The following is a 27,559-nucleotide window of genomic DNA, read 5'->3' as shown; positions in this document are numbered from 1 at the left end:
TGAATTTAGTTTTACAAGGTAATATTACCTGAATCCTGTAACATCATAATTTGTTCTGTTCTGCAATGTTCTGCAATTCTATCATCCTATTTAGATTTATTTAGGTCACTAAATCATTCCTCATTTAAACAAGCTAGAATATGAAATTTGCAAAGCACCAAAAATAGAAATGCTGAGAAAGGATATTTTCAAACACCATTAGGAGAATCAACCAGTTAACATGTTTAATGAAAAATTATGTTTTCCCATGGTATTTAATAGAATTCTGTTGAAAGACTTTCTGTAAGTTTGTTTTAAATGAATTCAGATTATTATTACATATTTTTTCTTATTCTCCAAATAAAATAATTATGGAATTTGTGGTATACATAACAAACAGAGCATTTTCAAAATTTCACATGAATTCACAAGGCTTCTTATTTTAATGATGGGAAAATAAAATTTTAGATCCTTACATATAAGAGAAACATATATAAGACCATTTTCATCTATCTTGTTTTAACACCAAAACCTAATCTCTAACCAAAAGGCACAAATCAATTGTAACAATAAGAAAGTCAGTGACCTTGGAGAGTATTGTGCTAAGTGAAGGAAGTCAAACAGAGGAAAAACAAATACCATATGATTTTACATACATGTGGAACCTAAAAAAAAAACAAAGAAATTCGGTGTCTTAATCTAAAAAGCTGAAGATTAAACATGTGTAGAAATTAAATGCAAAACAAAGCCTATTACTACTTGGCTTGCATTAAAATCATGAAAACGAAGGAAAAAACATAAAAAAGAAAAATCTTAGTTCAGGCAAAACACACCTGGGGCTTCCCTGGTGGCGCAGTGGCTGAGAATCTGCCTGCCAATGCAGGGGACACGGGTTCGTGCCCCGGTCTGGGAAGACCCCACATGCCGCAGAGCAACTGGGCCCGTGCGCCACAACTACTGAGCCTGCGCGTCTGGAGCCTGTGCTCCGCAACAAGAGAGGCCGAGACAGTGAGAGGCCCGCGCACCGTGATGAAGAGTGGCCCCCGCTCTCCGCAACTAGAGAAAGCCCTCGCATAGAAATGAAGACCCAACACAGCCAAAAATAAATAAATAAATTTATATAAAAAAAGAAACCACACCTTAATGACTTTTCAGTCCTTAGAAAAGGAGTTACTAATGGATGGCATACCACTTTTACTTATATTTGGAAGATCAAATGGCAAATTTTTAAATGGGAGAGAGCGAGCAGCAAAGAGCACAAAAAAATATTTAATCCATTAAGCTGAGTTCACATAGGTAAGTATGATAACAATCTATTTTCTAAATAAAAGTATATATTTTTCATATAGAGACCTTTTGTTCCTAGAATACTTTCATAGTCCGTCTTATCAAAATGTCACGACAACCCTGAGTAGATCAACTTTAAACATACTTGTTAAATATGGGTACATAAACAAATTAAATGATATGAACAGAAGTTATTTCAGAATTATCCTGCTTAATCAAGAATAAATAAGTTCTAACTTTTGGTGAAAAATGAAACTGTCGTTGCCTTTATTAACTCTATTTTCTCCTACCTTTGGACAGTTTGAAAGCAATGATGTATTGGATGATCAAGTGTTGACACCCAAACAATTATTTAAAAAATTCAGTTGCAAACTACCTACCCCTTCTTGTTTGGTGAAGAGATTAAGGCAATCACTCAAAGCTACACAAGTTTCTCTAGAAGCTTCAGAGACAACTTCAACTTTCTGAAGGAATGATGGAAGCATTTCTATAAATAAAAAAATAAATAAAATGAGTAGGATTTTAAGTAACCTTAACGTAAACTAAGACCATAAACGTATTTTTATATCTACTAACCTCATGTTTCCTTCTAGCTGCCTTAATAAGCAAAGCATATGGTATATTCCTTGGGCATCATAATTAAGCACCTACTTTATGCAGGGCACATAAATTAGTACAGAAAAAGAAAGAACAAAGCCTTGACTTAGAAAAGCCTATATCCTAAAAGGAGAAGAGCCAGGACCTATTAAAAAAAAAAAGGTTCATAGGAATAAATAATATAATGTTTAAGAAAAACAGCTGTCAAGAAGGACTGATATCATTACTTATAAAACATTAACATTTCCTTTCATGATATTCATTACTAGATAAGTAATTTTATTCAAAGGCAAAGTGCTAAAAAGAGACAAAAATAATCCTGTAGTTGACAATGATGGCTAACGGATCTGAAGGCGGCATTAACTCAACTTCCCCTACTTTTTTTTAAATCTCATTAATAGGTTTTTAATACGATTTCTAAAAATTTATTTATTTATTTTATTTATTTATTTTTGGCTGCATTGGGTCTTCCTTGCTACGTGCGTGCTTTCTCTAGTTGCGGTGAGCGGGGGCTACTTTTCATTGTGGTACGTGGGCTTCTCATTGCATTGGCTTCTCTTGTTGCGGAGCACGGGCTCTAGGCACGCAGGCTTCCACAGTTGTGGCTCGCGGTCTCTAGAGTGCAGGCTCAGGAGTTGTGGCGCACAGGCTTTGTTGCTCCACAGCATGTGTGAACTTCCCGGACCAGGGCTTGAACCCTTGTCCCCTACATTGGCAGGCAGACTCTTAACCACTGCGCCACCAGGGAAGCCCTCCTCTACTTCTTATTTGGATAAATGTTTCATATAAATAGGTCTTTCACTCTCAAAAATATGTCCCTGTCAAGGTCCAGCATCTTTCAGTATATGTTAAATTGGGAAATAAACGATAATATCAGTATCTCCCCTGGACCCTTAAAGAAAATCTTAATCCACTTTACCATTACGGAAAACAAACAAACAAAACAAAATTAACATAACGTTGGCAAGAGAAAGCTGTAAAATACACACAGGTCACTTAAGTGAAATGTCACATCCTGTCCAGACTAATGTGACAGAAATGTACTTAGTTGAAATAGCTTGGGATTTTATGTTGATTATACATTAGATCCTTTACATCTGTCCCTTCCATCAAATAAAAAAAATTAAGAAAGCTTTAAGAAAAAATAACTTAAAAGAGAAAGACAATTAAATCTGTAGCATCCTATGTATTTTAAGTAATTTTGATTTACCTAAAACACTATTCTTAAAACATGGTAAACAAGGTCAATAAACAAAGAATCAGGTAAATCCAAATGCCAGCAATTTGCAATGAGTAGGCCATAAAACAGTGGGTCCCATCAAGAAACAAAAGTTTTCAAATGGGAAATGGAAAGAAAAATACAATCTACAGAGAACATAGGACCAATTATTTAGCCATTATTCTAAGTGATAAAGTTGTATTGCTCTGTTTTGTTCTTTTCTAAATTTTCCAAATTTTTTATATGAACATGATTTATTTTAGCAAAGACAAGTCCTTTTCTTGGAAATATTATTTCTCAAAACTCATAAGTCAGGGCTTCCCTGGTGGCGCAGTGGTTGAAAGTCTGCCTGCCAATGCAGGGGACACGGGTTCGTGCCCCAGTCCAGGAAGATCCCACATGCCGCAGAGCGGCTGGGCCCGTGAGCCATGGCCACTGGGCCTGCGTGTCCGGAGTCTGTGCTCCTCAATGGGAGAAGCCACAACAGTGAGAGGCCCACATACCGCAAAAAAAAAAACAAAAAACCCAAAAAACCTCATAAGGCAAAAGTGGGCAACAAAAGGAAAAGGTCGGGGACTTCCCTGGTGGCACAGTGGTTAAGAATCCGCCTGCCAATGCAGGAGACACGGGTTCGAGCCCTGGTCCAGGAAGATCCCACTTGCTGCGGAGCAACTAAGCCCGTGCACCACAACTGCTGAGCCTGAGCTCTAGAACCCATAAGCCACAACTACTGAACCCATGTGCTGCAACTACTGAAGCGTGTGTGCCACAACTCCTGAAGCCTGTGCGCCTAGAGCCCATGGTCCGCAACAAGAGAAGCCACTGCAGTGAGAAGCCCGTGCACTGCAACCAAGAGTAGCGTCCACTCGCCACAGCTAGAGAAAACCCGTGTGCAGCAACGAAGACCCAACACAGCCAAAATTAAATAAATAAATTTATAAAAAAAGAAAAATAAAGGAAAAGGTCAGAGTGAATGAAAGTAATAAGTCTTTCATTAATATCTGGATATAAACACCAAATGACATTTTATCATATTTTTCATCTTATGGAATAGAATTTCCTAGCTATTCTTAATAATACCCAAATAATTGAAAACTACTATATTCTACAATAATTTTGACTTTACATACTGTTTCTTTTTGAATCTTTGATACACACTGTGAAGATTTATTCTGTACTTAGTTGCTAAACAGCAAAAGAGAGTACCATATGCTAGATGCCATGTGACTTAAATAGTACCTCAACAGATGTCTTACACAGAGCTGGGGACCAGGGATGTGAGGAGATGCACAAGAAAAAACAGACACAGCCTCTGCCTTCCAGAAATCATCTGGGTAATCTAGAAATTTTCCATTTTCATGGCACAAAGGATAGGAAGATGGTAGCACAGCCATTCATGGCTCCATTTCTTTTTATTAAATGCCATCACATGCTTAACCATCTCCAGTTTTGTCTATGTTTTAGATATCTCACTTAATATACTTGTTGATTAGCATAAAACAAACATTAAATCTCTAAATAAATTTTAAGTTTACAAATTTTTAAACAAAATTGACTCTGCAAGCTTTCAAAAGATATTCTAAGAAATATATATTAAGACAAGTTTATAAGAACCTATTATTCAGAGTGTGTCAAATTCTTCTGTCCAAAACAGAGTCAAAAGTTACGTAACTTGTCTGACAAGCTAGTATTCAAACGAGATGTCGGAATTAATATTAACTTGCACCGTGGGACGGTGTAAAAATCGTGGACTCTGGCAAATACTCTGGGCAGTGCTGCATATCAGGGACAGTCGGTTCACACTGGCGTGCCTCTTATACAATGTCGTCTGCATACTGGTTACATAAAAGGAAAACTGCTAAGCTTCTAGAAAAGTTACCAACTGGGAAATCACTGCAAATATGTTTTAGCCAACTAATATTTAGAGACTGAGCCATAATAAATAAAATCAAGAAGGCCAGTATGTTAACATATCTGGCCTACTCTGAGAACTGGACACTGTTAATTTGAAAAAAAAAAAGTTATTTTTTGTACTAAAAATATTGTTGAACTCGGGAAAGATGCTGGAAGATCATATGTGAAAAGCTTAACTTTAGAGACATGTATAAAAAGCTCACCATCTGTCGTTTTCATGATTACACTGTACAATTTTTAATTGGGTAAGTTTTAAAACCAGTGGGGAAGAGCTTGTTTCTTGTTGTTAACAAACTAAACCCTAACACAGAAAACTTCCATTGTTCTCCTTATATAGAAAAAGTCCACACTCCTTAGACTAACATTTAAATCGTTCCATAAACAGTCAGCTTCAGCCAGACGGTTTTCCTGGAACTCTTTGTTTTCCTAGAAATATTAACCTATTATATTTTACTGCTTCTAAACCTTTGTTAAAGATGTTCCATCTTCCGTGAATAATGGAAATAATAATTAATCATATACAGAAGTTTCCCCACTTAACTAAAACTTTTTTTTTTCAAGGCCAAGTTTAAATCCTCCCCATTGAGCCGTCCTTAAATATCACTGTGGGATGTGACCTCTCCTCCTGGACTCCAAAAGTAGCCACATCCACTTGTAATAGAGAACATGGGTAGTACGTATGCTGAATCTCTGCTACCCTCGGTAAACTCTAAACCTCTTTAAGCCCCCAAATACCATGCACTGAACTTTGTACAAAGAAAAGACTCAAATGCTAAAAGACTAAGGAAAATAATAAAAATATTTTATTCCCATGGCTTACATAGAAAATCCAAATAGTTCTGGATTATTTAATTTTACATCAAAAGAATTACTGTATTTTAGTGTAAAAATATATAAGATACAAACATTTTCATTTATATTACTACAGGTTGGCTAATTAGGGCAGATCAATAAATTATTTAAAACTACATTTTCTTTTTACTTGAGGCATAAGAAAATATAGTTTGCTTGTTTTTCAACATTCACTCAAATATTTCTATCACTGGGGATAAGATATTTAAAAAAAAATAAACTGGATGAATGGCTTTTCATTTCCTCTACCTAGTCCTTCTGGGAACAGTGCTGCCTTAAGTGTGTGTGTTTTTTTTTTTTTAAAGTAAACACAAACAGCAGAGAGAATAAACAGTCCCAAAACTATCAAGTGACAAAGCTAAGGTCATAGGAAATGAAGAAAATATCAAAATAAGACAATTTCTCTCTTGTGGTGGAAAAAGTGCAGTGCATCTGACTACGTGCATGAGAGACATGATCTAACCTGCATGAGAAGAGGTGTTTTTAAAGTTATCTCGTAATTGGAATTATATAAATGCCTCAAGAAAATCAGTACTCTCTCCTCAAAATGGAGAAAAAGATGTCTGCACATAAAAATCAACTATTCTTCTAGAAAACTTCTACTACATAAAGCCGTAACTTAAAAAAAAATCGAGATTGGTAACGTTATATAAGATGTAAGAATATAAATTTATCTGTTTCTTGTTCAAATTAAGATGATTAGCTTGAAATCAGTCACCCACTAAACAAGTACCACTGACCATTCGATCTGTATGTCTACATCTATACAACTTAACACTAGTTGCAACAGAAGTATAAAATATATAGCTCAGAACAGCATGTGTTAAATGAGTTAAAGCATGAGGTAAATAAGAATAAGAAGATAATAAAAGGGATGTTATAAGATATAAATAGCAAACAAATTGTACATACATAAAAAATGTTACATATTCAGAGAAAAGTGTTACCATTATGGGATGCAGTAATAAAGTGAAGTTTGATAAAAGTAATGGGATTTGAGCCTGATCTTGAAGAATATGCTTTTTTATTGTTAAATACAACGCCCAATAAAATGAACATACCCAAAATATCTGTAACTATTATTTTCAGATAGTACTGAAAATACTGGTCCTGAGAGGAAGAGAGTCTCAGAATTATGAGAACTCGTTAGAGGATTTGCATCTACCATTTATCGAGTGGCTACCATGTGGCAAGCACTACACTCCAGGTGCTGGAGATAGGGCGTAAGTAACTGAGAAACAGTTTTTGTCCTTACAAAACTTGCAGTCTAGCAAGGAAAACAGAAAATAAAACAATTATTATTGAATGAACAGTACTGATCAGAGGGTGTCTTTAGAATAGTAAGAGGGAAAAACATATTTGTTGGAAAAAATAAATTGAATTAATTTAAAATTTTAGAAAAGAGTGTACCAGTTAGGAAGACCTTTTGGGGTCAAAACAGGGAAGAAGCCAGCAGAACTATGAAATATATTTTGCATTCTTTTGCAAATAAGAGTGAAGGGAGGGCTTCCCTGGTGGTGCAGTGATTAAGAATCCGCCTGCCAATGCAGGGGACATGGGTTTGAGTCCTGGTCCGGCAAGATCCCACATGCCGCAGAACAACTAAGCCCGTGTACCACAACTCCTGAGCCTGTGCTCTAGAGCCCAAGAGCCACAACTACTGAGCCCACACACCTACAGCCCGTGCTCCGCAACAAGAGAAGCCACTGCAATGAGAAGCGTGCGCACTGCAACGAAGAGCAGCCCCCACTCCCTGCAACTAGAGAAAGCCCACACACAGCAACAAAGACCCAACGCAGCCAAAAATAAATAAAAAATAAAAATAAATAAATTTATAAGAAAAAAAGGTGAAGGGAGGCAAGGAGGAAGATCTTATTGATTAAAATCTCCATCAAAGGCTGTGACTGGGGAGTTCCCTGGTGGCGCAGTGGTTAAGAATCTGCCTGTCAATGCAGGGGACACAGGTTCGAGCTCTGGTCCGGGAAGATCCCACACACCGCGGAGCAACTAAGCCCGTGCGCCACAAATACTGAGCCTGCAAGCCAGAGCTACTGAGCCTGAGTGCCACAACTACTGAGCCCGCATGCATAGAGCCCGTGCTCCATGACAAGAGAAGCCACTGTAATGAGAAGCCTGTGCACCGCAATGAAGAGCAGCCCCCGCTCGCCACAACTAGAGAAAGCCCGCACACAGCAATGAAGACCCAACGCAGCCAAAAATTAATCAATTAATTAATTAGGAAAAAATAAAGGCTATCATTGGATTTGCATCACTCCTCACTGTACTGTCCTGGCAATGAGCTCCTAACCTTCTTTGTGGTAGTGATCTTGTGAGAAAAAACAGTCAACAAAAGATTCAGGTAGAGTCACATGTGACCCAGGGAGCTCTGTCTCCAGCAAAGTCAAGAGAGAGGCACTAGTAGGGTCTGTGCCCCAACAAATAAGGTGAAGAGTGAGAGAATTTGATGATGTTTTCTCCTATAGACTGGGCAAAATAAATACGAGTAATAAATCACTTAGTTTCATAACCTCTTTGCATCTCTATTTGACTCCTCAACCTGGCTGTCTGAAAGGAAGCCTGGACCCAGGACAGCAGCTCCCTCGCCAGTGCCCTGTATGACAGACCTGGGCATGAGCAGCTGTAGTGGCCTGAGCTCTGCTTGCTCTTCCCGCCCCTTCTAAGACCTGAGGAGGCTGGGTCTGTCCAGAGGGGAAGATGGAAACACAAAGTGCTACAGTAAAAGGGATTAGTGCCATGACAGGGAAAGTGGAGGGTGGTTTGGAAACACATAGTAAGAACACTTAGGCCCATCTTAGAGAAGCCAAGAAGTTTCTAGAAGCTACACTTAAAAGATGAGGAAAAGCTAGTACTTCACACAATGGGAGCAAGACCCTAAAGCATGAGAAAAGTTCAGTGCTACTGAACACTAAGAGGAAGGAAGAGGTGAGAGGTGAGACTGTTGATGCGAGCAGACACAGGTCAAGGTAGAGTGCAATTACCCTAAGACACTGGAGGCCACAAGACCTGATCTGTCTTTAGAGGCCCCTCTCAAACCACACCGTGGAACACTCCCTGGAGGCAGCATGGCCAGACAAGAGGGGCTGCAACCTACAGGCAGGACGGCTGTGGCCTACGTCAGTGTACTGACGGGGGGACAGAGAAGGGGACAATGGAGAGACAAAGGAGACACAGAACGTGCTGCGCAGGAAGGATGCGCTCCAAGGTTAAGATGACTCCAAGGTTTGGGCTCAGGAAATTGTATCAAACGGTCATGTGTTCTTTCAGATGAAAAATACCAGAAAGAACCTCGGGACGAGAAAAGAGAAGAAAAAATTGACAGGAAAAATAAAGAGGATTTCTTTGTTGCGAGCTGGAAACGTCAGCCTTGCATCAATCCCACCGTCCCCTCGAACTTCTGAACGGGAGACTGTAAGGATTTGAACAGCACCTCAACTACAGCAGCCAAGGGACTGTCCTCAACAAATTCTACCTTTCACTGTAGATGCAGATCTAGGGATGAAAATGAAAAACCTTTTCTAGCTCATAGATCAAAAGTTCAGGAGTAAATATAGATTTCTCCATTTAGTCCAGACTCATTATTTTCTAAGAGCAGTCTCTAGAGCCAGGGTGCCCAGGGGCACACACTGTCTGGTTTTTTACTAGCTGTGTGACCTAAGACAAGTTACCTAAGCTCTCTGTGTCCCTGTTAGCTTATTTATAAAATGGACATAATAGTTGTTATGTGCTAACGCTGAGTTGTTATAAGGAATAAAAGAGTTAATACATGCAAAGTATACAGAACATGCATAAAAAAAGGCTGTATGTGGCTGCTGTTATTCTAGACGATACAATTTGTGGATTACTGATATATTTTACATTAGAAAGTGCATGGGACACTTGTGGTACCTGGCTTACTAAGTCGATGGAGAAACATCCCTCTAACCCCAACCCATAAAGATGTTGATAAAATAATAATAATTAAATAATATATAGCAGAGTTTGAAGGAACAAAATCCCAGATATGCTGGAAACCCACCGAAAAGTCAAGGCTGACAGAAGAGGCGCATGCCAGTGAGGGCATGGTAGGGAAGGCCAAGCACAGGGACGTAAAGCAGGGGCTGAAAGCTGCGCCTTCACACCTACATGAGGGGGAGATGTGGCTCTGGCCTCACCAAACAGAGCAAGGCCTTGACCCCCAGTGAAAGCAGAAATGGGCTCAGGGAAGCAGTGAAGAAGGGCATCTTCTGCCTAGTACTGTGGGTGGGAATCATGAAAACCAGAAATCCCTAGCTCATGCTGCATCTAGATATGCAATCCAATTTTAAAACTATTACATCAACAGAAGCAGACACAGAACTACTGTGCAGGGACACTTCCATAATCCAGGAGGCAGAACAAAACAAGCTCTCAATAAAAAGCTAAAATCCACCGTGACGGAAACAATCCATCCCAAGGGACAGTTAGCCACAACAACTTGAGATGTAAGAACATGCTGAAAAGGGCTTTAACTTTACACGCTTAAAATGATGAGAGATAAAGTTCGAAATGTATGTAACATGAAAGAGCAGGCTTCTATGGAAAAAACTAAAACTTTAAAACCAGCACCTAGAATTTCTAGAATTACGAAATACAATTAGGATTAGAAAGTCAAAGGATTAAACAGCCAAAAGAGATCGAACTGAGAAAGAAACTGAAACTAGAAAACAGATCTGAGGAAACTGCTCAGAATGTAACAGAAAAACAGAAAGAGAATGAGGAACTAAGAGGTGGGGAGTAAATAAGAAGGTTCCACACATACCCACGAGGAGTTTCAGCAGAACGGATGAAGAAGCACAGTGTGAGGAGAGAACGGTGAAGAACTTTCCCAGATTGAAGAAAGAACGAATGAGTCTTTGAATTAAAAACCACCTCAAGCAGCAGATATCAAGACAGATTAAAACTGCAAAACACCAAAGACAAAGTGGAGATCTTTGAAAAGCCGTAAGTGAACATAAAAAGAAAAAAAAAAAGACTGTTCACCAAATAATCATCATTAGAATATCAGAAGCCAGAAGAACTTGGAATCACATCTTCAAAATGCTAATGGACAGTAACTGTAACCCAGTGGGGGTAAAAAAAAAAAAAAGATTTAGATGAGAGAGAAATTCTACCACCCACAGATCCTCAGTGAAAGAACTACTCACAAGTCTGCCTCAGGAAAAACACTGAATCCACGGGAGAAGAGTAGGATATAAAAACCAATGGCACTGACTGCGGAACCCCTATTGGTAAAAGAATGCAAAACGCTCTCCAGTGTGGACAGCTTCTTCCCCAATTTGTTTGTCTCTAGAAGGTCTCACCGAATTGTACAATCTGTTCACTCATTAACTTGACAGAACAAATGCAGTACTTGTTTCTCCCTGAGTTCAACAGAAATAAGTTATAAATTTATTAACTAAATACATTATTCATTTTATTCACTCACAATGCGTGCGTGTGTGTGTGTGTGTGTGTGTGTGTGTGTGTGTGTGTGTGGATGGGAGGGGAGGATGGGTAGGAAGGAGAGGGGGAGAAAGAGGCAAGCGAGTACAAGCACCTACCACATGCCGTGCACTGTTTAGGAGCTGAGGATAATCGGTGAATAAAACAGACCAAAGTTCCTCCCTTCGTGGAGTTTATATTCCAAAAGGAGAGGCAGACAATCAACTCCACACACATATATAGGAAGGTTGATGAGTGACAAAGAGAAGAATAACACAAGGAAGGGGAGAGCCAGTGCGGGAGCTGGAAGTTTAGCTGGGACTTGGCATCAGTAATGTCCTGGCAGGAAGAGCCAGCAAAGTCAAAGTGTAACTGAAAGGAATTTTACAAATAGATGACGCACAACGATGAGCCTGAGCGAACTAACAGAGAGGCATGCAGCACAGTTACTACCCTGGCACAGCGGGGCCAAGGGAAGGCACAGGAGGAGCTGGAGTCACAGAATGGGGCCCTGGGCCGGGTGGAGCCCAGCAGCAGGGTTAGACCACAGCTTGCAGCAGGGAGCGGGGTAACCCCGACCTCCTCCTCCTCCCACCCCTCCACCCATCTCCACACAGGACCTCCCATTTGCTGGACCCAATCAGAGGGCCAAGGGCAAAGAAGCCCTAGTAATACTCCTAAAGTCGACAGTGATCATGGGCCCAGGGCACCAAGCAGGGCAGAGAACAGCCGTGGAGGAGCAAACCAGTGCAGGCAGCAAGAAAGGGCCTCAGTCGGAAGGTTCTGCTGGAGTAGAGACCTGGGGAGGGAGGGCGAACCCTGGAGTAAAGCCTTACAGGCAGAGGGGCCAGAACACCCACCCAGGCCCAAGGCAGCTTTGAGGGACAGCAAGAAGGCCAGGGAGGCTGGAGAGAGGCAGGTAGGGAAGGACTCTGTCTTTCACTCGAAGTGAGAAGACCTGGAAGCAAATGCATGTTTTGAGCAAAGGACATCAACCCACTGATGCTTTAGAAAGATCCCTGGGGCAGGGACTGTAGGCACAAGGGTGGGATCTGAGTCAGGAGGCTGTTTTAATAGTGCATGTAGGAGACGAGGGTGGCTTGGACTGGGGTGGCAACAGTGAAGGTGGTGATAAGAATATTTACTCAAAGCCTAGAATTTTGAGGCGAGTGTTAAGTGGGTTGAATCAAAGTGCTTTTCCTTTTAAGATTTTCTTCTTTTAGATAACTGAAAACATGCAAATGTCTTTAACCAGGGATTTACTATATACACTTAGCAACATGCAATAGAGTGCATGCATTAAACTTGGCATGTAAAGTAATACATCTTTTTTGGGAAGTAACTTAGCAGTATATATCAATAGGCTCAAAAATGTTAATCTACTTTCACCCATTAATCCCACTTCCAAGAATCCTATGGTAATAAAGTGATGTGATTAAATATAAATACACAATACAACATTATTTATAATAGTCAAAACCTGGCTGCTACACCTAAGGGTAAATTTAAGGTTGTCGGGGAGAACAGATTGACTGCATGGCTTTCAGGATGTCTTCCAAAAGTTTTATAAGTTTGAGTGATTTTATTTGTTTTTGCAACCAGGCTTTTGGTAAAGATAAAATAGTAGAGATTTCAAAACAGCATTCTTTGCACCTTGAATGATGTGTTGCCGATGTCAGATACATAAATTTGTCATTAATCCAGGCAGAACTTAGGTTTAAGGTCCACTCATGAAAACAAAAGCATTATTTTAATAGAGGACATTTCAGACCAAAGACACAGTGTGTGGTCAAAAGTGTTTACGGGGGTCACAGGGGAGAAGAATTGTAAATAAAGCTAAAAAAATCAGTTTGTGATCGGGCTATGAAGGTCCTTAAATGCCAGGATAAAGAGTTTTGCATTTTATTCTGTAGTTTCAAGGACACTTAAAAGATTTTCTCAACAGAAAAAAAAAAATTTATAATAATTTTTTTTTAAAGTAACTAAAATTAATCTGGCAGCAATAATGCAGTATTTCACAGAATTTGAGTTGGAAGAGTTCCTGAAAGGCTTCCGATTCAATTCCCTTTAAGGATGGAATGCAGGAGGTTCCCAAAGGCAGGGAGACTAAAGGACAGGCTGCTGCAGTGATTTGGATTGAGGTGGTGCAGAACAGAACAGGTACTGCAGAAGACGCAATAAGGAAGAAGGGCGTTGAGTCTTAAAGTTCATGTTCATATAGTTTCATACTAAAATGTAAGACAGCTAACAATTTCAACCACAAGAGCTGGATTCTGCCCACAAACACTTTAGTTTTTCATCTTGAGAAGTCACTGGCAAACTATGTAGGCAGTTTGGAACAGGATGTGTATCTATCAGCTTCCTTTAATAAAACACATGGTACAAGATTATTCTGCACAATCCCTTGGCATTAAGAGCAGACTCAGTTACCTTCAAAACTCCAATTCCATTCATGAAATTCTCAACCCTATTTACTTAGTATTTACATAAAATGTAGTTTTATTTATCTACACCAATCTTTCAGAAAATAACATCTATAATTTCTGAACATAATTTCTATACATAATTGTTCAAGACCCACTGACTTTTACTGTAGATATATGAAATAGAATTGTCAGATCACAGTCAGATATTTCAAAGTTTCCCAGATGACAATGTCCAAAATGAAATCACTCTTGCGGTACTGAGTATCATGTATGTCTCTAAGAGCACAAATGATGCATGCCATCATTTATGAGTGACATGTCATACCAATGATCTGAACCAAGAGATCTGACTCAAGGTTTAAAAGAAAAAAACAATGTAATTTGGTTGTAGTTCTCATATAATTTCTTTCTTTGGTCCAAGTCAAAGAAATTAATCCTTATATTTCATCTCACTCTGTACAGTTTCTGTATCTTTTAAATGTTGTTATTATCTCTGCTTAGTTTTGATGGTTTTTGGTGAGGATGGTATTTTAAAAGCCCATTGATGGTCACAGTTGCATAGCTCTGTGAATATACTAAAAGCCACTGAATGGTATACTCCACATAGGTGAATTCTAGGCTTATGTGAATTATGTCTAATGAAGCCGTTATTATTTAAAAAGCCCATTGAGGATGAAGAGCCTTAAGTAATAAAATATTCTTGCTTGCAATTAATAATCAAAATGACTTGACTGCTGTCCTTCCCAAAGCTATCATCACTCATATAAATACGTGTTTGTTGAACTGAAGTAAAGGGATGCCCAAGGTATACCTGGACAGATACAGAACATTTATGTTCAGTTTACTCTAATATTAACATTTCTTCACATTCCCTGGGCACACATAAACTAGATCATGATTAAAATCAGTAGTTAATCATAAACTCATAGACAACTCAGCTGATTATATTTTAGTGGAGTTATTTATAAACACATCATAGCTAAAGTCTTAAAGCAACTGTTAAGAGTCTTAAGTCTAAGGAACATGATAACTGTTTAATTTATAAAGTAATCAATAATTTTTTCTCAAAACCTAATTTGTGTATCGGATTTTATATTGGGATTTTGTATTTTGTATTGGATTGTATTTTGATTTTTGGAGTATTTATAACTAACTCCTGATAATTCATAACTAAAGGAGAGTAAAGGCACAAAAAATTACCTTTGAAAGGGAGATTAATAATTAGACGAATTCACACATACATTCACAGAATGGCAAAAGACTACCAACCGCTTCATTTTATAGATAGGGAAAACAAGGCTCAGAGAAATTAAATGTTCTGCTCAAAAGTAACAACTAATAAGTGGCAGAACAAGGATTCAAACCCAAGACAATTTGACCACAAAATCCAAGTCTTCTGGGATTCATAAACAGTCTCACTACGTAGCCAAAACGAATTCACAGCCCCAAAAGGTTAACTTTAACTTTTTTAAATACAATTCTGAATTCAAACCCCAAAATTATCTAAACTGTATAGTCAACCAAAGGGTGAACATCTATGATAATGGGTTGTTCAAGAGTGGGGTGTGGGGTGTTTCTTTTTTACCTTTAGCCACGTCACACTCCTTAATCATTCTGAGAAAGTTGGAAATTTCCCTGTCTAGTCTCTGCTGGCATATCTGTGCTTTCTGGAAAAGGAAAAAAGAAGACGACAAAGTTAAACTAATAAAGGATTTTTACAGTACATATGCTTTAATGTTTCCATCAAAACTTTTACTTCGTAGGTTGATACACTGTAATAATTGAGACATATTCCTAACAGAGAGAAAAAGGTGAGAGAAAATTGCCTTAGAAACTGAATATAACCATTAGTTAATCACGTACAGATTAATAAAAATAAGTCTCTCTAAATTTCAAATACATTCAATAGGCCAAGCATGTTCCATACAACTGCAGTAATTACTTCTAATAACTCATTACACAACATATATCTGAGGAGTTAGATTTCTGATTTATTCACACTTTTAGTAGCCTTGATTACATTCATTGAGAAATTATAAAATGCACCCATTAAGAATATATTTTAAAAACTGCTTTTGCTTAAAAACTCCAGATGGTGCTAACATTTGGAAACCACAAGCTGATTTTCGTTCAGCAATCTAAGTGCACACAGCCCTCACATAATCAGACCAATAAGGACATCTTCTTAGTAAGTAAAAGCTTGTAAAAATAAGGGACAGCATTCATTTTTCCTTGTAATTTGAAATTTCTACATATTTAGATCCCTAAAAGCAAAACATAAATACAGAGTTTCATGATGTAAGTTGCATCCCATCTTAGTATAGATTTGGAAGTCCAAAATGAAAAAATCAGATAAAACCATTTATTGCATTAACAATGTAATTTTGAAGTTAGTTTTATTTAGTTTCCCTTTAAAGGAAACTAAGAAGCAAGAATAAGAAGCAAGAAAATCATCATTGTAAAGTTGGTTGGTTACGGCAATAAGAAAATATTCTGAGAACCCTGACCTTACCAATATTAGGTTCACATTGTTGTAGGCAGGGTAATACATTTAGCCTGTGAATCTTCCCTACTTGGTACTCCTCATCTCAACTGACTCATCCCCAAAACACTTTTGCTCCCCCTAAATCAGACCTAAGTGCCAAGGTGATATAGGTACGCATGCTTTTCACCTTATAAATTTTTCAGTGCTTCTGAAGCTCAGCTCAACCACAGCAGAATTACTCGTGGTACCACACTAGGGACAAGCAATGTTCTCTTTAAAACGTACATTACTCTATTTTGAGAGCTCCAACAACATAAAAATGCAATTCACCTTTTTTGGGGGGGAGAGGGAGAGGGAGAATACCTACACTGTGCAATTTGAAACACCACAGAAACTGTATGCTGGATCATTTTTCCAGACATAGCCTGTAAATACACATTTAAGGCAGGAGAAAAGTCAACTGGGGACCACTGAAAACATGCACTGCACAACCAAATGTTACCACTCATAATTTATTAACAGAAAATTGTCATTTTCACTCTATACATATTTAATACCCCTGCCCATGTGCACGGTGCGCCAATGCTGCTGTTTTCTATTTTTTCTGCTATGGTGAAAGTTAGCTGGGTGCACAAAAGCAAGCACTGACTTCATTTGCAGACTGTGAATCTGTGATCAACATCATAGTTCCTGTGGTTACCGTTAAAGATAAGAAACACTATTACATTCATCTTCCCTTGGTATATCTGAGAGTTACTGAAAAAAGTTCCCTTGATCCATAATTTATTTAAGAGTTACAATAGGTCAGCTGGAGAAGATGTGATCAACACATACTGTTTTATAGTTGGGTACAAATGTGTGTCGTCTATTCTAAACAATTAATGCCATTTAATTGATGCAAAAAACTCAGAAAGGGGTTATTAATACAATTTTTTAAAACCACATTCTTCAATTTGTTATCATTTCCTTGTAGCAGCTACTGGTTATATTACAAAAGCCTAAAACTCTAATTAGGAAGGTTAATGCTTACACATTCTTTGCAGATCCCAGCATGGTGTCTCACTGACTTCTACGCCATGCACCTTATGTCAGGTTTTAATTTTTCTAGGTTTTAATTTTTTTTTTTCTTCACCATGCCGTGCAGCTTGCGGGATGATCTTGGTTCCCTGACCAGGATCAAATCTGTGCCCCTGTGCAGTGGAAGCATGGACTCCTAACCGCTGGACTGCCAGGGAATTCCCTAGGTTTTAATTTTTATTTACACTACATAAATGAGATCCCACTTGAGCAGTGTTCTAATACCCGAAGTGAGACAGTATTTTAAATCCAGGTTATCTGGCACAGAGCCCAAGAACAGGAGCACACCCACAGACCTGGGCTGCAGAGCGTCAGAGGCACCCAGGTTGAGTAGCCGGGCCACAGTCAGGACACCGGTCTCCTGCAGCTACTTCTGCCCACCCAGACTTCCGCTGTTGGTTTTGTTTAAGTTGATGTTTAACTACCTTATCAACCCTGACATATGAGAAAGTTCAAAAATGTATATCAAGGGGGTGGGCATCTAGAGAGGAGTGGAGAGGGTAGGAGAGAGAGGTCATTAATTCCAGCCTATCTGCCACATACAGACAATCCACATTTGGTTAATTAAGAACCGAAGCATTAGCAGATACAGACTACCACATATAAAATAGACAACAAGGTCCTACTGTACAGCACAGGCAACTGTATTCAATATCCTGTAGTAAACCATAATGGAAAAGAAGAAAAAGAGTGTATGTATATGTATAACGGAATCACTTTGATGTACACCAGACACACAACACTGTAAATCAACTATACTTCAATTTAAAAAAAAAAAAAAAAACCAAAGCAGACGGCCTTCTCAGAAATAAAAAGAAACTAATGATACACACAACATCGCAGGTGAAAGATGATAGGCACCAAAGAGCACATATGATGTGATTCCAGTTAGATGGAATCCTAGAAGGGGCAAAGCTGACGATGCCTGTGGTGACAGAGCAGATCAGCAGCTGCCTGAGATGGCGTGGAGGGCACTGCCTGGAAGGGGCACCAGAGAGCTCTGTGAGGTGATAAAAATGTTCTACACCTTGATAGGAGTGGTAGTTACACAGGGTATTTGTCAAAACACATCACACTGAAGATGCTAAAATGCCCTCATTTTAGTATATAAAAATTGTACCTTAATAATAGTGATTTAAACTTTAAAAATAATGGTTGTAAAACCCTGATAACTTTCCTCTGCAGAAAACAGCCAGCATTGCGAGTACTGGTGTCCTGTACTCATCTCCAAATCTTCCTAACTCCAGCCAAATCCACTTCAAGGATAACCCCACACTCCATCTTCCCTCAATCTAAGCCAGTCCACACCACACTGATTGTTTTTGGTACCTGGTGATTTGTAATTTTCTTAATGTTGTATTTTGCATTAGTTATCTACACAAAGTTAAAAAAAAGAAAGAAAAAAGAAACAATACACGGAGAAAGGCAACTCTCCCTCACGTACTTGTCAGTCCTAGAGTCCCTGTTTTCCCCCTTTCCCAGTCTCAAAGCAACAACTGCTAATAATTTCTCATCTTTCCTGGGATGATCTAACCTATACAAATGTGTGTGTACATCCCTGCTTTCTTTCTGCCATGCAGAAGCATATCAGATACACCATTTAACACCTTGCCCTTTTCACTTAGCTATAAATCTTAACTATATCAATATATATATAAATCTGCCTGATTCTTGTATGGGTGTACCACTCTATCAGCTTTGAGTTGATGTACACTCATCTTTCTGCACATTCACTTTAATTAGAAATCATTTCTTCTTCAGTCAGGAAAGTCTGATATTACTTTCTCATTTGGTTTAAATTTAGCATCATCTGCTCATTATTTCTTATAACACAGGTACAGTTCAGAGCCTATAAGAATCAAGATGTCGTCAACAGAAAAACCCCACTCTCCTAGTGCCCCCTCAAAGGTAAGAGCCTACCCCAACTTGATCCAACAGAACTTTCTGCAACGATGAAAACATTCTATATCGGCACTGTCGAAGGTGATAGCCACATGTAACTACTGAGCACTTGAAATGTGGCTAGTTAAAATGAGGAAATGAGTTTTTCATTTAACTCCAGTTCATTTAAATGTAAATGTATCTAGTAGCTATCGTATTGGACAGTGAAGTTCTGTACCAATACTTGCTTAAATTTCTCTTCCAATTTTTATTTCTGAAATACTACTTCTACTGCTGTGAGAAATCTTAATTTCAAAACCTCATATTTAAAAAAAAAAAAAATTCTTGGTAAAACCTGAGTGATACAGTTAGGTATACAGGTCAGGTTTTCCTATTTACCTCTAAGGATTCCTTCAAGTCTACAGCAGAAACTGCATCTTCCTCTTCATCATCAGTCAACTGGTCCTGGGAACAGTAGTGAGTGCTGTAAGCAGAATGCTCTTCTATTGCTTCCAGCCAGTCCTGAAATAATACAAGGATTTAAATAAAAGTAAAACACATTTTTACTCAAAACAGATATTATTACAACAATCTGGGAAGAATAAAATGTACATGGAGAAAAAAAAATATTACGGCCTCAAAAAAACAAAACAAAAAATTCCCAACAACAAAATAATGATGCAGGTCTCTTGTCCATGACACGTCTGGATAAAAAATTTTCCCAATACTTTAAAAAATACCATCTATAAGTTTACATATTCATTCATATTAATACTGAAACACATTATAAAAACTAAACAATGGGTGGAGAATCTTGCACTTAGAATTATAGGTTCTCAACACTGTTGAATAAGTTACTGTATAAGATGCATCCAAAAACAATTTACCAACTTGCCATAAGCACAAGACACTCAGACCATTTTAAGAGAGCCAGCAATTACTCTGATGCTTTAACTTTTACTATGTTTTTAAAAAATTAGTGGGACTTCCCTGGTGATCCAGTGGGTAAGACTCCCCACTACCAACGCAGGGGGCACGGGTTGGATCCCGGGTCAGGGAACTAGATCCCGCGTGCATGCCGCAACTAAGAAGTCTGTGTGCCGCAACTAAGAAGTCTGTGTGCCGCAACTAAGAAGTCTGCGTGTCGCATCTAAAGATCCCACATGCCGCAAAGAAGACCCGGTGCAGCCAAAATAAACAGATAAATAAATAAATAATAAATATCTTTAAAAATTAGTGATTTCACAAAAAGATGGAATGTTTGCCCTAAAAATACCTGTCTTACTTCTACCTCATTTCTTGCAGCATTTTTCAGGGTCAATTCTTACCCTTTTATGAAATTTTGGGACAGTCACGTTTTGTATTGTTTAGGGTTCTCTGCAAGGCCAAAGTTAAACGCTCTGGAAAAGAGATCCTTTTTAACCCCTTACATAATTTACAAAAAACAAGGTAAGTCTACGAATATTGCTTTGATCTCAAGGGATATGGAGTCTCCATTAAATAACTACACAATGAATTTCCGTCACATCAATCCCAATGTCTTGCTTGCTGCTACTGTTCAGTTTACCACGAAGAAAGGCTGAGTCTACGCTGTAATAAATCAGAACACCCGGGCTGGAGCCAGGTTCTGTTACTTGCAAGCTGCATGAGCTTGAGAGGTCACTTCAATCTTAGTCTTCAGTTCTCCTCACCTATAAATTCGGGGGTAGACTAAATAATCATTGAGGCTTTCTTCCAAAACTAATAAGGGCCTCTTACATTCACAGAAGCAAAATTTTTTAAAAAAGAAGAACAGAAAATACCTGCAGGTACATGTTGATAAGGAATTAATTCCTAAGCCGAATTTCAGAAGTTTCATATAATCACTCCCGTTAAAAAGGTACCATCAACAAGATGTTAGATGTTAACACTGAGCCTACCTTACATTCTTCATGTTCTTAAATGTTAAGTTTTATGAAAGATAAACGAATCCATAAAATTACCTCTCTTGTCTGCTGAAAGCTATTCTTAGGAACCCTGAAGCCATGAACAGTGTCATCGAAGCATTTAATAAAGAAGAGGCAGCTATCAGTGGGTTTTACCTTGGATATAAAGAAGTCAGTAAGACAACATCATTCATGCCCATAAAACAAAACCCTAAAATTATCTATACATAAAATTAACAATATTAACGTGATAATACCCGAGCGAACATTTAAAATACTGAGAAAAATGGATACATTGGGAGTATCAAATGCACTGTAGCTTACCTACATCAAATCTGGCTTTCATATTCTTAATCGCAGTAAATACTAATAGACAGTCCACTAGGTACGTAGTTTTCCTTTTATCCTATTAAATATAACACAGCATGCGCTTGGGCTATAAAGTCCTTTAAATACAAGAACTCCAATTTCTTATTCATGCCACTCTCCTGAAACTTTTGTTTGAGCTGAGTATAGAAAATGTTTGAAGTGAGTGTAAAAGCATGAGAAGTAGAAAAGGAAGAGCTGGAGTGTGAACAAGAGCTGGCTGACTCGACGGGAGAGCAAGTTGCCTTGGAGGAAAGGAAACGAGGAGCTTTGCAAGCAAGCTCCCACCCCCAAGATTGTTCACCTGGAACTAGTACAGTCCCCGAGGGTGACACGACAGCAGCAAGGGCATACCTGGACAACAGTCTGTCTTTGGAAATTAAAAAAGCAGAGCTGGGCAGCCATAAATACTAAAGAGAGTAGGGGAGTCACCCAGTGGAAAGAGACAGAGATGGGAATCCCAAACTCTGTCTTTTCACATCTCTTACTGATGCACAAAATAGATTCCAAGCAGTCACTGAAATACAGACCAGAGCTGCCATCCAAGAAACAGAGTTTACAATACAAACCCAGCCAAGAAAATCACCTAAAACAACGGAAATCACATTTAATGGAGAAAAATAAAGAATCCAGGATCTCCAGAACTTAACATTAAGGATACAATCCAAAATTACTTGACATATGAAGTAAAAAAGTGGACCACATTCTCAAAAGAAATCTAATTAAAAGGCAAAAAATGTCAGAATGGTTAATAGGGACCCAAATATATACTATCTACAAGAGACAGAAGATAAATATAAAGATACAGCTAGGTTGAAAGTAACTAGATAGAAAAAGAGATACTATGCAAACAGTAACCATAAGAAAGCCTGAGTGGTTATATTAGTATCAAGCAAAATAGATTTCAAAACAAAATGCATTATTACAGGAGATAAAGAGGACCACCACATAAGGCTAAAAGGGTTAATTAATCAGGAAGACAACAATCATAAATCTGTATGTGATCAGTAACAGAGTGAGAAATACATAATTCTACAAGCATAGTTGGAGATTTAAACACCCTTCTCTCAGCAATTGATACAATTAGAAAAAAAAAAAAGGCAGCAAAGACACAGAAGATCTGAACAACACTATCAACCATCATGACTGAATGTTTATAGGACATGACCCCCAACAATAGCAAAATACACATTATTTTCCAGTGCATTCTCTAGGATAATCCGTATGTAGTCATCAAGCAAGTCTCAATAAATTTGACAAGATGGAAATCATATCGAAAATGTTCAATGACCAAAATGGAATTACATTATAAATCAAAAGCACAGTAATTAGGAAAACCCCAATTATTTGGAAATTTAACAACACACTTCTAAACATTCACTGGTTCAAAGAAGAAATCATAATAGGAATTAGAAAATATTTTGAACTGGATGATAATTTGAATAATCTAAGCTTCAACCTTAAGAAACTATAAAAGAGCAAAGCAAGCCCAACACATGGAGAAATTATTTTAAATGAATTAAAAAATCAATGAAATAGCAAAAACAAGAGAAATATTTCAATGAAATCAAGAGCTGGTTCTTCAAAAGGATCAATAAAACTGATAAAGTGCTAGACAGACTGATCTAGGAAAAAAAGGAAAACACAGATTACCAATATAAAAAGTAAAAGAGCATATAACACTACCTACCACACAGACATTAAAAACACAATACGGGAATATTACTAACCCTAAGTTTTATAACCCAGAAGAAAATGGACAACTTTCTTGAAAGGCAAAAATTACAAACACCAACTGAAAAAGAAACAGAAAATGTGAATAGCCCTATAGCAATGGAAGAAATTAAATTTGTAACTACAATCCTCCCCCACCCCTGCACTAAAACCTCCTGGCCCATGTGACTTCACAGGTGAATTCTATCAAGCATTTAAGGAAGCAGTAACCTAACCCTATACAAACTCTCCTAGAAAACTGAAAAGGAACATTTTCCAATTCATTATATGAAACCAGACAAAATATCAAAGGAGAAATATAAACCAATAGCCAGCATGAACAAAAAAGCAAAAATTCTTAACAAAATATTAACAAACAATATATTAAAATGGTAATTTATCATAACCAACTGGGATTTGTCCCAGCAATAAGACTGACTTTAACACCCTGAAGTCTATCAATACAACTAATCATATTAATAGAATGAGTAAAACCATATGATCATTTCAATAACACGGAAAATAGCATTTAATAAAATTCAATAGATTTTCATAATGAGGGATCTCAGTAAACTAGGAAAGGAAAAGAACTTACTCAACCAGATTAAGGGCTTCAGATGTTCAAGCCCTAATCCCCAATGAAACTACATTTGGAGATAGGGCTTTTATAAGAGGTAATTAAGGTAAAATGAGATTATATCGTGGAACTCTAATCCAGTATGACTGCTGTCCTTACAAGGAGAGGAAGAGAAAGCAGGGATGCCTGCACACAGAGAAAAAGTCACGTGAGGACAAAGCAAGGAGGCCGCCACCTGCAAGCCAAGGAGAAAGGCCTCAGGAGAAACCGATGCCTCAGTGCCAGAGCTAAAACTATAAAAACTCTTGTAAGAAAACTTGGGAAGAAAGCTTCATGGCATTGGACTTGGCAGTGGTTTCCTGGATGTGATACAACAGCGCAAGTGACAAAAGAAAAAACATAAACTGGACTATATAAAAAATAAAAACTTCTATGCATCCATGGACATTATCAGCAGAGTGAAAAGACAACCCATGAAACTGGAGACAATATGTGCAAATCACGTTATCTGATAAGGGATTAATATCCAGCATATACAAAGAACTCCTACAACTCAACACCAACAAGAAAAAAAAAACTGATTAAAAAATGGGCAAGAGATTTAAACAGACATTTCTCCAAAAACAACATACAAATGGTCAATAAGTACATGAAAAAATGGTCAACATCACTAGTCATCAGGGAAATGGAAATCCAACTACAATTAGATACTACTTCATACCTATTACAATGGCAAACAAACAAACAAAACCCACAGGAGAAAAGTGTTGTGGTGAGGATGTGGAGAAACTGGAGCCCTATTGGTATGAATGTAAACTGGCACAGATGTTATGGAAAACAGTATGGAAGTTCCTTAAAAAATTAAAAATAGAACTACCATATGACCCACCAATTCCACGTCTAGGTATATATATCCAGAAGAAATGAAAGCAGGATCTTGGTGAGACATTTTCACTCCCATGTTTATAGCAGCATCATTGACAGTGACCAAAAGGCGGAAGCAACTCAAAACATCCACTGATAGAGGAATGGATAAAGAAAATGTGGTCTATGCATAACAATGGAATATTATTCAGCCTTAAAAAAAGAAATCCTGTCACATGTTATAACATGGATGAACCTTGAGGACATTATGCTAAGTGAAATAAGCCAGACAAATACTGTACAATTCCACTCATGTGAGGTACCTAAAGTAGTCAAAAGCATAGAAACAGAAAGTAGAATGGTGGTTGCCAGTGGGGTGAGGTACTGGAAATAGAGAGGCGCTATTCAATGAGTATCGAGTTTCAGTTCTGCAAGATGAAAAAGTTCTAGAGACCTACTGTACAACAAAGTGAACAGAGTTAACGCTACTGAACTTAAAAATGGTTAAGATGGTAAGTTTTATGTTATGTGTATTTTACCACAATTAAACAAAACTTATAGGTGCAAACACCTGTATTAGAAAAGAAAAAAAGTCTCAAATCAATAACCTAAGCTTCTACCTTAAGAATCTAGAAAGTGAACAGAGCCTGCCTCATAGGAGTCACTGAATGCCTGTTACCTTGTATCAATATGGATTCATAAAGGTAGCCTCTAAGTAGACACTCATACAAGAAGCAAAAGTTATAAAACAAGGTGAAGCAGAACACAGCAGAAGCTATCAATTCTAAAGAAGTTAAAAATCGGGAAATTTTAAAAGGGTGAGGGAGCAACTTGTTTAATTTTTTGTTTTAAGATAGACAAACCTTAGTGTTAAATAAATGAATCAAAAGCTGGAACAGAAGAGAATGGCCAGGACTGCACCAACAGAAGAAACGAGAAGATTAGACGGCTAAGACTAGAGAGCGGTTCCCTGGCCCTCTGGTCTCATGCGAAGGGAGGAAGGGGAGTGAGGACACTAAGGGACCGGCATGTGTAAGGAGGCCTGAGGGCAGGGGCAGGTGACTGAGCCTGTGACGGCCCAAGGGCGACGCTGCTGGTCCTCTGGGAGTTCACACGGAAAGGCAGGGGCTGTGGTCCAAAGAGCGGGTGCACTGCCGTGACATGTTGAAAACCCTAAAGAACTTGAAGCAGCAAGCAAAAAGTATGTCTAGGCTCCAGTTTAGGCTAATCTCAAAGGAGGAAAAATTCTTTCTCCTGGCTGGTAAAAGCAAAACAGCCAGAAGTGAACATGCAGAACCTAAAAATCCCAATTTTGATATAGGCTTTAAATTTTACCACCAGAAAAATGTCCATTTTCCAGATTTACCCATGTACAAATACACGCACACCTACACATATATATGTAGATATGTGTGTGCATACATTATGTGTGAATATATACACATACATACGTATATACATACACATACAAAATGGTAAAAGTTCTGTATAAATGTTTTTGGAACATGCATCTCTTATTCCACAATACGTAGAGATTTTTTTTAACTTGATTATATTTTTTAAATGGAATTCCACAACTTTACTTGTTCTCAAATAAAAACATATACAGTCATCCCTCGGTATCTGTGGGGGAATTGGTTCCAGGACACCTGAAGGATACCAAAATCCATGGAAGCACGAAGTCCTTCTATAAAATGGCATAGTATTTGCATACAACCTATGCACATCCTCCTGCTTACTTTAAATCATCTCTAGATTATTTATAATACCTAACACAATGTAAATGCTATGTAAATAGTTGCTGGTGCACGGCAAATTCAAATTCTGCTTTTTGGAACTTTCTGGAATTCCTTTTCCTATATAGTTTTGATCCACAGTTGGTTGAATTAGCAGATGCAGAACTCGCAGATACGGAGGGCCAACTCAACTGCACAAGTGCTTTCTAACCCAAGATTTTACAAGGCAGCTTATACCAATGATTTAGGGAAATCACTTGCAGGACTGATTTCACAGTTTAAGCAAAAGATGCATGTGTCATCCTACCGTGCATACTGCTTGAGTTAGGTGTTTGCATCCCTGGCGATAAATATTATGGACTGCATCGGGCCTTCAAAATAAATATAAATTATCAAGGCAAAAGGAAAAGAGATTAGTGAAAACTTTTAATCATTCAAAATTTAGATGCTGAAATTCAACAAGTATTAGGATCATAATACTTACTGTTTCCTATACCATGAGAGGACTCCATGTTCTAACACTACCCAGAATAATCTCCAGCCAAAAAATCTTGAACTCTAAGGGAAAAACAACAAAGATTTTTCCAAGTTGATACATCTAGATTCAAATACTTGACTGATAAAAAGTAATTAAGTTATGATAGTTCTATCTGAGCCTTTCAGCCGGACAGTACCACTGCACACTCAAAAATGAACAAACATGAACTGAGGAACTGGGTGCAGAAATGAAAACATACTACTACAGGGTGACAGGAACAGAAGAAATGCCATATTGGTAAGATCAACGATGAACACAGTTTATAGTTCTGACAGTACTGCGCAAGGATATTTATAGGAAATATATCAGTTGTGAGCTTCAGAGACAGCTTCCTCAAAGGCCTGAGTTTCTAAATAAAGAGCATTATCCTAAATTTTATACAATATAAGCATACATGTACATAAGTATACAGAAGGAGCAGCTGCAAATGCAGAAGAAACTATATGCTCCAAAATAGTTAATTCTAGAAAATAACTGAACTCCAAAAAGCAAAGAAATTTTTAGAACCAGAAAGATTTTATATGTGTGCTCTGTGACAATTCAAATATTAAATGCCTCCTGAGTCCTCCATGGATCCATGTTCATAACAAAGATGATACTGTAACCCTATGCTTAAGTAAGAAAAAAAATTCCTCCACTCTTCTCTGTACAAACTTGGTCACC

The 27,559-nt window shown here is 38.0% G+C and overlaps 1 protein-coding gene across 11 annotated transcripts in view; it reads right to left on the bottom strand.

Annotated features, from left to right (window-relative positions):
• OSBPL1A (oxysterol binding protein like 1A) overlaps positions 1 to 27,559 on the bottom strand; it is a 237,814-nt gene that overhangs the window by 125,643 nt on the left and 84,612 nt on the right. For 9 of the 11 annotated variants that reach the window (XM_067699463.1, XM_067699459.1, XM_067699456.1 and 6 more), the window contains 7 exons: positions 26,843 to 26,916; positions 26,666 to 26,729; positions 21,160 to 21,258; positions 19,577 to 19,699; positions 15,320 to 15,401; positions 10,647 to 10,787; positions 1,647 to 1,753 (listed from right to left, as the gene is read on the bottom strand). In XM_067699463.1, coding sequence (XP_067555564.1) covers positions 1,647 to 1,753; positions 10,647 to 10,787; positions 15,320 to 15,401; positions 19,577 to 19,699; positions 21,160 to 21,258; positions 26,666 to 26,729; positions 26,843 to 26,916 — 690 coding nt within the window. The remainder of the gene's footprint in view (positions 1 to 1,646; positions 1,754 to 10,646; positions 10,788 to 15,319; positions 15,402 to 19,576; positions 19,700 to 21,159; positions 21,259 to 26,665; positions 26,730 to 26,842; positions 26,917 to 27,559) is intronic. The other 2 variants (XM_067699465.1, XM_067699466.1) reach the window with 1 other exon arrangement.

Source organism: Pseudorca crassidens, chromosome 12, assembly GCF_039906515.1.
Source record: "Pseudorca crassidens isolate mPseCra1 chromosome 12, mPseCra1.hap1, whole genome shotgun sequence".
Lineage (NCBI taxonomy): Eukaryota > Metazoa > Chordata > Mammalia > Artiodactyla > Delphinidae > Pseudorca > Pseudorca crassidens.
This window is presented reverse-complemented; position numbering and strand designations above follow the sequence as displayed.